This window comes from Elgaria multicarinata, chromosome 6 (genome assembly GCF_023053635.1).
Source record: "Elgaria multicarinata webbii isolate HBS135686 ecotype San Diego chromosome 6, rElgMul1.1.pri, whole genome shotgun sequence".
In the NCBI taxonomy this organism is placed as follows: Eukaryota; Metazoa; Chordata; class Lepidosauria; order Squamata; family Anguidae; genus Elgaria; species Elgaria multicarinata.
The window spans coordinates 82,729,752-82,743,178 of NC_086176.1; the positions used below are offsets into that span (position 1 = coordinate 82,729,752).

The 13,427-nt window shown below is 44.0% G+C and overlaps 1 protein-coding gene across 4 annotated transcripts in view; it reads left to right on the plus strand.

Annotated features, from left to right (window-relative positions):
• Window positions 1-13,427, plus strand: part of TNPO1 (transportin 1) — a 96,404-nt gene that overhangs the window by 45,708 nt on the left and 37,269 nt on the right. For 3 of the 4 annotated variants that reach the window (XM_063127921.1, XM_063127919.1, XM_063127922.1), the window contains exon 1: window positions 10,391-10,570. In XM_063127921.1, the coding sequence (XP_062983991.1) occupies window positions 10,466-10,570 (105 nt within the window). In that variant the 5' untranslated portion in view covers window positions 10,391-10,465. Of the gene's footprint in view, window positions 1-10,390; window positions 10,571-13,427 lie in introns of those variants that run through there. The other variant, XM_063127920.1, reaches the window with a different exon arrangement.

The following is a 13,427-nucleotide window of genomic DNA, read 5'->3' on the forward strand; positions in this document are numbered from 1 at the left end:
AGAAGACAGAACAGTGGGCTAACAAACAGACTTAATCTAGACTGGGCAGATATGCTTTTGGACTGTGGAGTATTCACCCTGTTCTGAATTAGGATAGCATTCCCACTGGAGTATCAGGTATACAGTTTGGGAGTGCTCCTGAGCCTAGCTTTGTTTCTGAATGGACAGGTGGTGGTTGTAGCTAGAAGTGCTTTTCAACAGCTTCAGCAGCAGTTTTTAGAGATGATTAATCTGGTAACTATCATCACACATGCTTTGGTCATAGGTTAGAGTACTGCAATGTACTTTATATGGGGTTGCTTTTGGAGTATTCAAAACAGAAACTGGTGCAGAATGCTGCTGTCATGGTGTTATTGGGGGTGGGGGCAGACTATTCACTGTATTATGCTGATGACATGCAGCTCTGTCTCCCTGTGATAGCTGAATCAGGTGAGGCTGTGTAGGTCCTGGACCAGTTCTTAGACTCAGTAATGGGCTGGATGAGGGCCAATAAACTGAAATTGAATCCTGGCAAGACAGAAGCCCTATGGCTGAGTGGTTCCCGAGTCCGTTAGATAGGCTCGTTGCCTGTTCTGGATGGGGCTGAACTCCCTCTGAAAGATCAGGTTCATAGTTTGGAAGTACTCTTAGATCCATCTCTGTCACTGGAGGCTCAAGTGGCCACAGTGGTTCGGAGTGCCTTCTACCAGCTTTGGCTGGTTCGCCAACTGGCCTCTCTGGAAAGGGATAGCTTGGCCATGGTGGTTCAGGCATTGGTTACTGCAAGATTGGATTACTGCAATGCGCTCTATGTGGGGCTGCCCTTAAAGCTGCTCCAGAAGCTGGAGCTAGTGCAGAATGCTGCAGCTCGGCTGTTGTCTGGAGCTGTCCCTTTTCAGCATGTAACTCCTTTGCTGAGGGAACTGCACTGGCTGCCTATTCACTACCAGGCCAGGTTTAAGGTTTTTACTTGTGTACAAAACCCTAAACAACTTGGGACCAGGATGCCTGAGAGAGCGCCTTCTGACGTCATCCGAGGGCCTGCTCCTGGTGGTTCCACATAGACCCATCCTCTGACTGGAGTCCACCAGGAGAAGAGCCTTCAGCATGGTAGCCCCCCCCCTCCTGTGGAATTCCCTACCTCTGGAGGTCAGGCAGGTGCCAACTTTGTATTCCTTTCAGTGCCTCCAGAAAATGTCATTATTCCAGGAAGCCTATCCTTAATGATGAGCCATGGTTCACTTTACATTTTGCTTTTTTAAAATCTATTTTAAAGTGTTTTATTCTGTTTTTATTTTATTTATCCTGTATACCACTCTGAAGTTTTGAATGGGGAGTGGTATATAAATATTGTAACTAAATACATAAATAAATAAATAAATATTATCTGATAAGCATTAGCTCCGACATGTTTTTTTCTGGGCACAGTTCACAGTACTGGTCATTTAATCAAAGGCATTTTTATATTAAATTTTAGGCAATCATAGGACATAGTAAGCACATTGAACACAGTGGTGCACAGGACTGCAGTGTAAATTAAACATGTCAGTCCTAATAAAAAAATGTTTGAGATGGCTCAGAAGAGCACTCAGATATCTGTTTCTACTGTGTAGTGCAGGCTGACAAATGTATTCGTTTGTTTAAGATTCATACTGCACTTTTAAATCACATATCAGAGTAGCTTATGATGAAGTGTTAAAAATAGCAAAAAAATTTACTACATAAAAATAAGCTGGAAACAGTAAATTGATAAAAAAAAATAGCATTAAAGAATATATGAGCAAAAAAAAAAAAGCGATCAACAAAAATTAAGAAGTCTGGGAGAATGAAATGGTCTTTGACTTATGCTGGAGAGACGCCAGAGGGGATGCCAGGTGAAAAGGCCCTCTCCCCTACAACCACCTGCCATACATCAAATGGCAGGTGAACACCAGGGAAAGGACTCATATCATTATTTCAGGTACATGTTGGAGTCAGGTGATCCTTCAGATATCCTGTCCCCAAGCTGTAAAGGGCTTTAAAGATCAAGACTAACACTTGGAATTAGGCTCAGAAATGGACCGGGAGCCAGAGCAGTTGGCAAAGCACAAATTTAATTTTTGTGAACCGCCCAGAGAGCTTCGGCTATTGGGCGGTATAAAAATGTAATAAATAAATAAATAAATAAATAAATAAATAAATAAATAAATAAAATGTAATATGTTCATAATGTCCAGTCCCAGTTAAAAGTCTAGCATCTGCATCCTGAACTAACTGCCATTTTTAACTTTCTTGAGAGGCAGCCCCCTCTATAACACACAACAGTAGTCTAATCCGGAGGTTACTACAATTTGAATAACTAATCCCAGTCAGAGAGATACAACTGCCGAACCAGTCTAAGCTGGTAAAAGGCATCCTATGCCACAGAGGAAACTTGCATCTCCAGTGACATTCAAGGAGCAACTTCAAATTGCAAACCTATAACTTTGGAGCAAGTGCAACTCCATCAAAACAGGATGAGTACCACTCACTTGGACAGATGATCCACCATCAGCAGTCAAAAGTTGGCGCAATCTGATTACAAGCTCCAGAAGTACTGAGTTATCCATCTGCTTGTGCTTGTTTTGAAGATCAAATGTTTAATTTATACTTCAGTCACATCCACACTGCAGAAGAAAAATCTGGTTGATTAAAATGAAGTTATTCAAATATTTCACTGAAGTAAAACTGCTTGTCAATGTGAAAAGAATATAAATTAAGAATGTGTGTTCATAAGTAAAACATGAAGTTGCCTTCCTATCAGTATTGCTAATCTTTACTTGTTTCACTTCATAACACTATGAAGTTATGAATCACTGGGAAATTGGGCACTAACATCTTGTTGAAAATGTTCACTCCATTATTTGAAGTACACAGTTTCACAGTTGATGGGAGGTCACTGTCACCCTCTACCCCCTGACAAAACTTACTATGTGATTTATCTTTTATGCAGAGGAGCCAGGGTGGATTATGACAACTGATCAGGTCTTACTTGTAGATTGTTAAAAATGGTTGCATTGTGAATCTTTCTTATTTATTTATTTATTTATTTATTTATTTATTTATACCACCCAATAGCTGAAGCTCTCTGGGCAGTTCACAAAAATTAAAACCACAATAAAACAACCAACAGGTTAAAAGCACAATTACAAAATGCAGTATAAAAAGCACAACCAGGATAAAACCATGCAGCAAAATTGATATAAGATTAAAATACAGAGTTAAAACAATAAAATTTAAATTTAAGTTAAAATTAAGTGTTAAAATATTGAGAGAATAAAAAGGTCTTCAGCTGGCGATGAAAGCAGTACAGTGTAGGCGCCATAAATAATTTAATTTATTATTAAATAAATAATAATTTATTTATTACATTTCTGGGCAGTTTACAACAGTTAAAAACAGTGAACATTAAAAACAAATATAAAAATTTTAAAACATAAAAAGCATAAAAACAACAATATCCATTTAAAACAAACTATTCTGGGGTCAGTTAAAAACTCAGCATATGTTATTAAATGCCTGGGAGAAAAGTCTTGACCAGGGACCAGAAAGATAACAGTCTTGGCACCAGGCGAGCCTTGTCGGAGAGATCATTCCATAATTGGGGGGCCACCACTGAAAAGGCCCTCTCCCTTGTTGCCATCCTCTGAGCTTCCTTCAGAGTAGGCACTCAGAGGAGGACCTTAGATGTTGAGCGAAGTGTACAGGTAGGTTCAAGTCGGGAGAGGCATCCCATCAGGTATTGTGGTCCCAAGCTGTGTAAGGCTTTATAGGTTAAAACCAGCACCTTGAATTGGGTTCGGAAACATATAGGCAGCCAATGCAAGTGAGCCAGAATCGGTCTTATATGCTCAAACCTTCTGGTTCTGGTTATCAATCTGGCCACTGCATTTTGCACAAGCTGCAGCTTTCAAACCATCTTCAAAGGCAGCCCCACGTAGAGTGCATTGCAGTAATCTAATTTGGAGGTTACCAGAGCATGGACAACTGAAACTAGGTTATCCTTCTCCAGATAGGGGCATAGCTGGGCCACCAACCGAAGCTGGTAGAAGGCACTCCGTGCCACCGAGGCCACCTGAGCCTCAAATGACAGAGATGGTTCTTGGAGAACCCCCAAGCTATGAACCTTCTCCTTCAGAGGGAGTGCAACCCGATCCAGAACAGGTTGAACACCCACTATCCTGTCAGAAGAACCACCCACTAACAGCATCTCAGTCTTGTCTGGATTGAGCTTCAGTTTATTAGCCCTCATCCAGTCCATTGTCACAGCCAGGCACTGGTTCAGCACATCCACAGCCTCACCTGATGAAGTCGAGAAGTAGAAGTAGAGCTGTGTGTCATCAGCGTACTGATGGCAACACACTCCAAAACTCCAGATGACCGCACCCAATGGTTTCATGTAAATGTTAAACAGTATGGGGGACAAGACTGATCCCTGTGGAACCCCATACTGGAGAAACCACGAAGCCGAGCAATGTTCTGGAGCCAACCAGCCAAGTAGGACTGGAACCACTGCAATGCAGTACCTCCCACTCCCAGTCATTCCAGAAAGATACCAGGGTTGATGATATTGAAAGCTGCTGAGAGATCAAGGAGAATCAACAGACTCTCCCCCTGTCTTTCTCCTGACAAAAATCATCATACAGGGAGACCAAGGCTGTTTCTGTGACAAAACCAGGTCTGAAACCCTACTGAAATGGATCCAGATAATCAGTCTCATCCAAGAGTGTCTAGAGCTGGCCCGCAACCACCTGCTCAAGGACCTTGCCCAGGAATGGAACATTTGCCACCGGCCTGTAGTTACTAAGATTTTCTGGGTCCAGGGAGGATTTCTTCAGGAGTGGTCTCACTACCACCTCTTTCACACAGTCTGGGACCACTCCCTCTCCCAGAAAGGCATTAATCATTTCCTTGGCCCAGCTGGCTGTTCTATCCCTTCTTGCTTTTATTATCCAAGGGGGGGCAAGGATCCAATACAGAGGTGGTTGCACAAACCTGTCCAAACACCTTGTCAACATCCTCGAGCTGTATCAATTGAAACTCATCCAAGAAAGCTGGACATGGCTGTGCTCTGGATACCTCACTAGATTCACCTGCTATAACCCTGGAGTCCAAGTCCTGGCGGATGCCAAAGATTTTATTCTGGAAGTGCCTAGCAAATTCATTACAGCAGGCCTCAGATGGTTCTACCATGTCTTTGGGGCTGGTGTGTAATAGCCCCCAGAGAACTCTGAAAAGCTCCACTGGGCAGCACATTGATGATTTGATAGTGGCAGAAAGGTACTGATTTTTGCTGCCCTCACTGCCCCTGAATATACCTTACTATAGGCACTTAACAGTGTTTGGTTGCATCCACTAGGAGTTCATCTCCATCTGCCCTCAAGCCATCTCCTATTTTGTTTCATCACTCTAAGCTCTGGGGTATATCACAGAGCCATACCAGCTCTACTCTATATGATCATGTCATATATAGAAATAATGGGCCAGATTAATTTCTTATATAAGCCTTGATTTTTGGATATGAACTTGAATGAAGTGCAAGGTTTGTTAAAATCCCAAGAATCCATTTCATTTAAAACAAAGTAAAATCTTGCAAAGAATGACGTCTGAATGAGGGAGAAATATAACAGCAAAGTTCCAGTATCATACTCAGCACTAGATAAGTAACAAACCATGTGAACTCTCCTATATTGACAAATAAATTGAAACATTTGAGCTACAATGTTTTCTGTGTAACTGGGCAATTCAAACAAAAGAGTTTATTTGTACATGCTGTTTTTGGCAGTCATCACAGACACAGTGTAAATGATTTTATTTACACGTTTATTTTTGGTGAGCTGCTTTGAAAGCCCAGATTTGCACTAATAAGAGGAAGATAGGTTTTAGAACAAATAAATGCATGACTGTATATGGTTTGCATATTTTACCAAGAACATATTGCATAGTATTTGTTTATCTATTGCCCATTCTCATTAGAAGTGAAATACTTATTCATCAGTGAAAGATGGCTACCCCAAAATGCTAAAATGGTGTTCGTCTCAGTATGGTGCACCCTGAGCTAGTTTGTTTGTTTCATAAAGCTGCAGGACTTGTTCACACCCCTTCTTTCATGGCATATTGCCAATCTTTAGAATGTGCATATACTTTTGAACACCCTTTGTGATATCAAAGTTTTGGACTTGGATGCTATTAGTATAAATAACTGAGTTTCTTTTATGCACTGTACAGGGGTGGTGTCTAGAGTTGGCATGTTGGACACCAGGCCCCTGTCTATACAACAAAAGGATTGCTCCTCATTAAACATAAACCCAAATTTTCATTGATTCAAATCTAGGTAAAGACCATCACACTGCAGGCAGCAACAGCAATTTATTTCCTGATTTTTTTTCATAGTGCAGTTATAAATGTGCACATGTGCATATATGCTGGTATGATGCTATGGAGGAGAGACGATGGAAGCTATACATTTTATATGTGGAGCTCCACAGATTCATATAACAGGCAAACTGGGAGCAAGGGGGGAGGAAGGAACGAGACAGCAGGATCAGATAATTCAAACTAAAAATGGTGCATGAACAAACAATGAAGCCATTAGGTGGGAAATCGGCCAATCACGTTGGCCTACCCTCAAAGCTCTGCCCAGATGTCAAAATACGATTTAACTCCCCCAAAGACACATAACTATAACGCAGTGCAAACTCGGACATGATCTAAAAGTCGTGGTAAATTGCTAATACAAATACGCGCATTATCGCATTAAAAACCTGGGGCTACGGCGAATGGACGGCTGCGTCATGTGGGCTGCACACCCCAGCAGGGGGCTCACTGGTAAGAGCCTGCTGGAGTTGCTCTTCCTCTTCACTATTGCAACCTGTTGTTCGCTTGCCTCTCACTATGGCTGGTAGTGAGGAAGAGGAGGAGCAGCAATAGATGCCCCTGCCTACTTGCTCACTGGCTCTTTGTCTCCCAAGCAAGCAAGTGGTAGCAATGAGGAGAAAGAGGATGAGGAGAAATAGTGATAATGGTGGTGGGAAGGGAGGCTTAGTGAAGGAGGTCTGGAAACAAAGGGGTCTGGAAACAAAGCCCTATGAAGAGAGACTGAAAGAGCTGGGCATGTTTAGCCTGGAGAAGAGAAGATTGAGGGGAGACATGATAGCACTCTTCAAATACTTCAAAGGTTGTCACACAGAGGAGGGCCAGGATCTCTTCTCGATCCTCCCAGAGTGCAGGACACGGAATAACGGGCTCAAGTTAAAGGAAGCCAGATTCCAGCTGGACATCAGGAAAAACTTCCTGACTGTTAGAGCAGTACAACAATGGAATCAGTTACCTAGGGAGGTTGTGGGCTCTCCCACACTAGAGGCGTTCAAGAGGCAGCTGGACAGTCATCTGTCAGGGATGCTTTAGGGTGGATTCCTGCATTGAGCAGTGGGTTGGACTCGATGGCCTTGTAGGTCCCCTCCAACTCTGCTATTCTATGATTCTATGAGGGTCCCACTGAGGGTGTCTTGCCCAAGGGCCCCCCAAGACCTGGAGTCAGCACTGCAGGTACACTCGCCTTATGTTAGGACTCACGTTTCACTGACACCAGAAGGATTTCAGAGTAGTCAGACCTGTAGTTTTATGTTCCAGAGTGAACTTATATAAAGTACTTTATCACCAGTCTTATACAGTGTTTGTTATCAGTTAATCAATTTGAAGTTTTGACTTTTTTTTTTAATGAGGCAGAACAAGAACCTAGTCTTAAACTAAACCAAATATAGCTTCTGAAGAAAATACTTTTGACTAATCTATGCCTATATAATGAATTAAATAATCATAAAATTGTTTTTTTAATCAAAGATCTGTGTTTTCACTCTTTATTTTTCTATATAAGCTGTACAAATAAAATTAAATAAATTATAGCACAATAAAAACATTAAAATTTCACTTGTGATATCGAACTCATTAAAGCTGCAATCCCATACTTGAGTTATGGTGTCTGAGGAGCCATGGAAACCCTACTATGCCAGCACTGTGATGGATATGCTGTGGACCCACTGCTGGTGCACCCTTATGTTTCTCCTCTGTCCATGATTGTCCCACCCATTCACAGTATTTATTTATTACATTTCTGTACTACCCAATAGCTGAAGCTCTCCAGATAATTCACAACAATTAGTACATCATTGTAAATATGTAAACTCCCCACAGGGAGACCATACCACACATGATAAGAGTGTGTAACATGGGGCTATATCTCTCAGGCCTTGGGTCATGCACATGAGCTCACAAGGAATAATTTGAAGATGGAAACGATAGAGAAAGGGCACTTTGCAGAAGCAGCCTGGCCTCACAGCATATGGGATCTTGAACACATTCTTACCATTTCAGTCCCTCAAGCCCTTATAAGTATACCTGCTTTGGAACTCTTGACACAAATATCCAATCCAAAACACAGTACTAGCAATGGGGTGGTGGTGGTAGGTTGGGGTGACAGGAGAGAGCACCACATATAGGTAAGCAAGGGAAGGGGGAATACATATTGCAAAGTAGGTCTGGCTTTTGACTGTCTCCTCCACACCCCAAGGGAGACACACAAGGGAGACACATGCAACTAAGCCCCATTGTACTCCCTTAAAGGGGGTGGGAGTGGAACACTTGCTGCAAAATGCAATTGTGTCTCATGTGTCTCTCTCCCACCCCTTTTCCAAATGTGAATACTGTCTGTGCCGTGTCTGAACTATATCGCTCTAACTCTCTTCCCCACATCAACAGTGCCTCCTGTATATGCATCTAAGCTCTCTATTCACAAGAGCCTGGCACTCCAAACATTGCCACTGTGGTCAAATACTGTTTCAGGTTGCCTCCATTCCCAAAAAAGATATAGACAGCGTTGCTATTGTATCTGTAAATACTATACAGATGCTGCCCTCTTCCTAATGATTCATAGCCTACACAAGCGGTCCTTTAAGAACCGAAAAGCAACCAAGCATCATCAGCTTTAGAGGATTTTATCGCATGTGAGTGTTTGTGTGTGTGCGTGTGCGTAGAAATTAATCAAAAATTTGAGTTCTGCTGGCACACAACAACATTTTCGCATACCATCTCCCCCCACAGGGTAGGGGAAGTTTTAACAATTGTAAACATGTTCACAAAGGTAAATTCCACCACATTCAATGGGACTTGCTCCTTAGTAAATGGCTTTAGGACAGGAGCCTCGAAGTGAAACCCACTTCCTTTGAATTAAGCCCCCGGAAACTCGGTGAGGCTTTTGAGTAAACATAAACATAAGGGTAGTGCTGCACAATGTCTTATGGCTGGTGGCGCTAGGAGGTGTCAACCGCGTGCGTTTGCGCGCGCGCGATCACATTTTATTTAGGGGTTACTGTGTAGTGGAGAAGGATTTCCCCCTTGCAGAAAACCAGTTGCCTTATTTGGGCTGAAATAGGAATTTCTCCTAAATCAAATTAGCTAGAGACCTTGGGACTATGTGTGCCAGTACTCTCTTCGGCTGCTGTTTTTAATTTGGTTTTATGATGATGTGATACTTTGACTCTTTGCTGTTGGTTTTATCCTTCTCCCAGTTTGGCTCGGTTTTTTGTAATGTTTGTATTGTATGTACACCGCCCACAGAACCGTTGTTGGGCGGTTTAAAATTACAACAAGTAAATAAATAAATATTTAATTTGGCTATAATAATAATAATGTCGCTCAAGTTGCCTCAAGCTACTTGTTGTGACCGTTAGTCTTTTAAGATGCCACAAGGTTCGTTGTGGGGTTTGTTGCAACAGGCTACCCTTTTGGAGAACACCTGATACTGGCTAGTATGCTATGTTAGTCCTACGTAGAGTAGAGCCATTGAAGTGAATGAGACTTTTCATTTCAATGGGTTTACTCTGCGAGAGACTAACGTAGGATACCACTCACTCTCTGCTCGCCTACGACGTAGCAGTGGATGCAGGGGGTCTGTCTAGATGGGCTTGGGGCCTCCCTCAACACTTGCGAGTTAAGCGGACGCGCTCTCTGGGCGCCTGCGTACCGTGGCTGCCTCTGCGCGTTTGCTGCTCGCCTCGCTGGGCTGCGTCAGGGAGGGAGGCTGCCTGTGGTGGCGGCAGCGGCAGCGGCAGTAGCAGCAGCCGAGGGGTAAAATAAAAAAGCAATCCCGCGTGGGCCTGAAGGCTCTAGGACCCAGGGGGACGCGCGGCGGTCGGGCACTCCGAGCCAGATTGCAAATTCTCCTCCGTGACTCAGTCGGCTCCGCGCAGCACACAGTAGGCGGCGGGCAGCGGCGGCCGGAGCTGATACTCGCGAGCAGCAAGTCCGGGTGGCTCGGCGGGAGCGAGGGTGCGGCGCCGGGGCCTTCGTGTGGGGGAGAGAAGTGGGCCGGACCGAGCTGCCCGCCCCGCTCGGGCCTAGCGCCACAGCCGCCGCCGCCGCCGCTGCTAACGGCGGCCGCCTCCGCCTGTTGTCTTTGCAGAGCGCCAAGATGGAGTACGAGTGGAAGCCCGACGAGCAGGGGCTCCAGCAGATCCTGCAGCTGCTCAAGGAGTCGCAGTCCCCGGACACCACCACGCAGAGAGCCGTGCAACAAGTATCCTCCCAAGGGGGAAACGGCGGGGCCCTCGGGCGGCCGGGAGGGAGCCGAGGCAGGCCGGCTGGCCCGGCGCCGAGCGGGGGACATGGCTGGGCCCAGCGGCTGGGGCTGGTTTGCCGCGCTAGCCCCGAGGCCCACCCCGAGACGTGGGGTGGCGGGAGGCTGAGGGCAGCGCTCCGCCCGCTTCGTCGTCCCGGGAAGGAGAGCTGGATTTCGGCGGGCGCGATGGTCTTGGGGCAGCAGCAACGCCGTTGGCCGCTTCCCTAAGGCGGCCGGGGTGGCGAGGCAGCAGAGGCCGCGGGGGCGTTTTAGGCCCAACCTCCGCCCGGCCGTGGCGCGGGCTTTGAACCGCGAAGAGGCTGTGGGCGGCGGCGGCGGCGGCGCCCCTCCCCCAGGCCAACCCCGCACCTGTTGCGACCCTGGCGCCGAGCCCCGTTTTTGCTTTTTAAAGGCTTCGCAGCTCCGGTGTCGGTAGCTTTCCCGGGAGCTTCCCCCGCTTTCTCTCCCCCCCCCCCCCGCGGGGCCTGTGTCACAGCCCACCCGGTAGGAGCGGCAGGCTCTACCGCCTTCCTTTCAGTCACATCGGCGGGCCCCTGGTTCTCCTCTGATAGCCTGGCAGAATCAGTCCTTTGTACCGTAGACACTTGCCTACTGGGCCGCCCTATCGTAGGCGCTGGTAATATTGCCTGGTGAAGTAACGAGCTGTTTTGGCCTATAGTTTTGTAAGGAAAGGGGCAGATTAACTGTATATCAATTCACTATTGTAGATAGAAGGGTAAAGGTCACCTTCAAGAGAGGAAAAAATAGACTAGAAATGTACAGATCTGTAGTTCTACGTTTTCCTTTTGGTGCATTACCCATTGTCTCTTGTGGACTGAATAGAGAGATGATGAAAGGATTGGCTGTGTAGAAATAATCACAAATATACAATAATATGAATACTAGTCAAATCAAAGGTGCCTATTGTTGATTTTTGAAGGCATTCTGTTCTTACATGTATGTTGATATGACAGTAAAAGAGAGTGCCTGTTGATGCATAGTTATACATTAGGAGCCAATGTAATTATTTTTATTTTCCCACTGGAATACAGTTCTGGATATGGAACCAGAATGCTGTATCTAACTAAACACCATACTCCTAGTCACAAATATAAAACTTCTCTTTTACTACACTTACATACACTTGACATATTCTTTTTTAAAAAGGAAGATGATTTTTAATTAAAAATTAATTATTAATTGGTCCATAGGGATGTTTTGTTAAGCATTTCAGTTTCCAAAATGCGTACGTTTTATCCCTGCCAGAGGTAAATTCCATGCAAATAACCTCACATCCTAAAGGAATGGTTTAAAATGAAATTTTGTTCTGAGCATGGGATTGTGAATAGCCTGGCAAAGTGCTAAATCAATAAATGCATAAGCTGATACCAAAAAAAGTTGTTATGATGCTTTACCTTTTGCATGGCATGTTGTAGCGTACTACCTTGCCATATCCCCCCAACATGCATTCCGTAGGCTATTTTCAGAAATAAGTAACTAATTTTGAGCCTCCCTAATTGCAGAAAACTGTCTAGTCTTAGTGCTCCCCAGACACAACACAGGTAGTAGTTTTCCTGTCATCTTTAAATCAACACAGTGGGCCACAGGCCTATTTATTTTAATTGAGCAAATGGGATTGGGTCTAAATTACCATTTTCCTGACCAGGTCATCATGACATTCATCCTGGGAAAAGATCACAGAGGAGCATGATCATTCCTTGGCCAGTGTCTATACTTGTCTACTGAAGCTGTCATGCGTTGAGAACCATTGATGTAGTAGCAAAAAAATAAGGATTTCTCCGCATATCTGGGTTCTTAATCTAGTGTTTGTACAGTACAAAAATGGCTTAAAAGATGTTATGTGCTGATCCTTCTTCCTTTTTGTTATGTGGAGTATTATCCTCAGTTCCAAAAATATAGTCCTATATAGGGCCTAGGATGAAGCATATATCATAGAAAAGCACTGCGAGATGGCTAGAATATTTGTTGCAACCCTTTTGATAATTAATTGGATATAGGGAGACCCTAGATAGCAGCCTGTGTTCAGAAGTGATATTCAAGATTTTCTTTTTCCTGTTGAAAACAACTACATTTCAAAACTTCACTGGAACTGTATTGCATCCATTCTGATCACTGGGCTGCTTTCCTTTCTGGTTAGAATGCTGTGAGTTCCCTGCTCCTAATAGATGAGGAAATTGCACCTTGCTATCTGCAGCATGCTTTCTTGAAGCAGGTGTGTGTTTCGTCTGCTCTCTAACTACAAGCCTGTAGAGAGATGCTCCTGTTTTTAATATACCAGCATACAAGATGTTCACGTTTTGTAATAAGGGAAAATAATTAGGTATGATACCATGGTAGAATGTCAGATAACTGTTGCTAATGCAAATGCATATGGTACCTTCAGTATTTTATATCTAAAAGTGACAAGCTACAGAAAAACAACTTGAGATCACACCAAGTACATTAGAAGAAAATCCAAAACAATTCTGCGTTCATAGTGTTTTCCGTTACTTTCATGCGTTCTGACATTCTTGGTAAGGTACACCAAAATAGACATACATACACTTGTATACGTATGAATAATGTTTTAATTACTGACAGTAGAATCTTATGTATATCTACCTAGAAATAAGCCCCCTGAATCCAGTAGGAATTACTCCCATGTAAGTGCATAAAGGGATTGCAGCTTTAGTGCTAGCAAAGACATTTTAGTGGCATTTCATCTGAGTCTCTCTATGCATAAAAGGTACCAATTCATCTGCTTCAGAATAGACTGCAATCCTAGACATTGGCACAGCCCCAGTAAAGTTAGTGC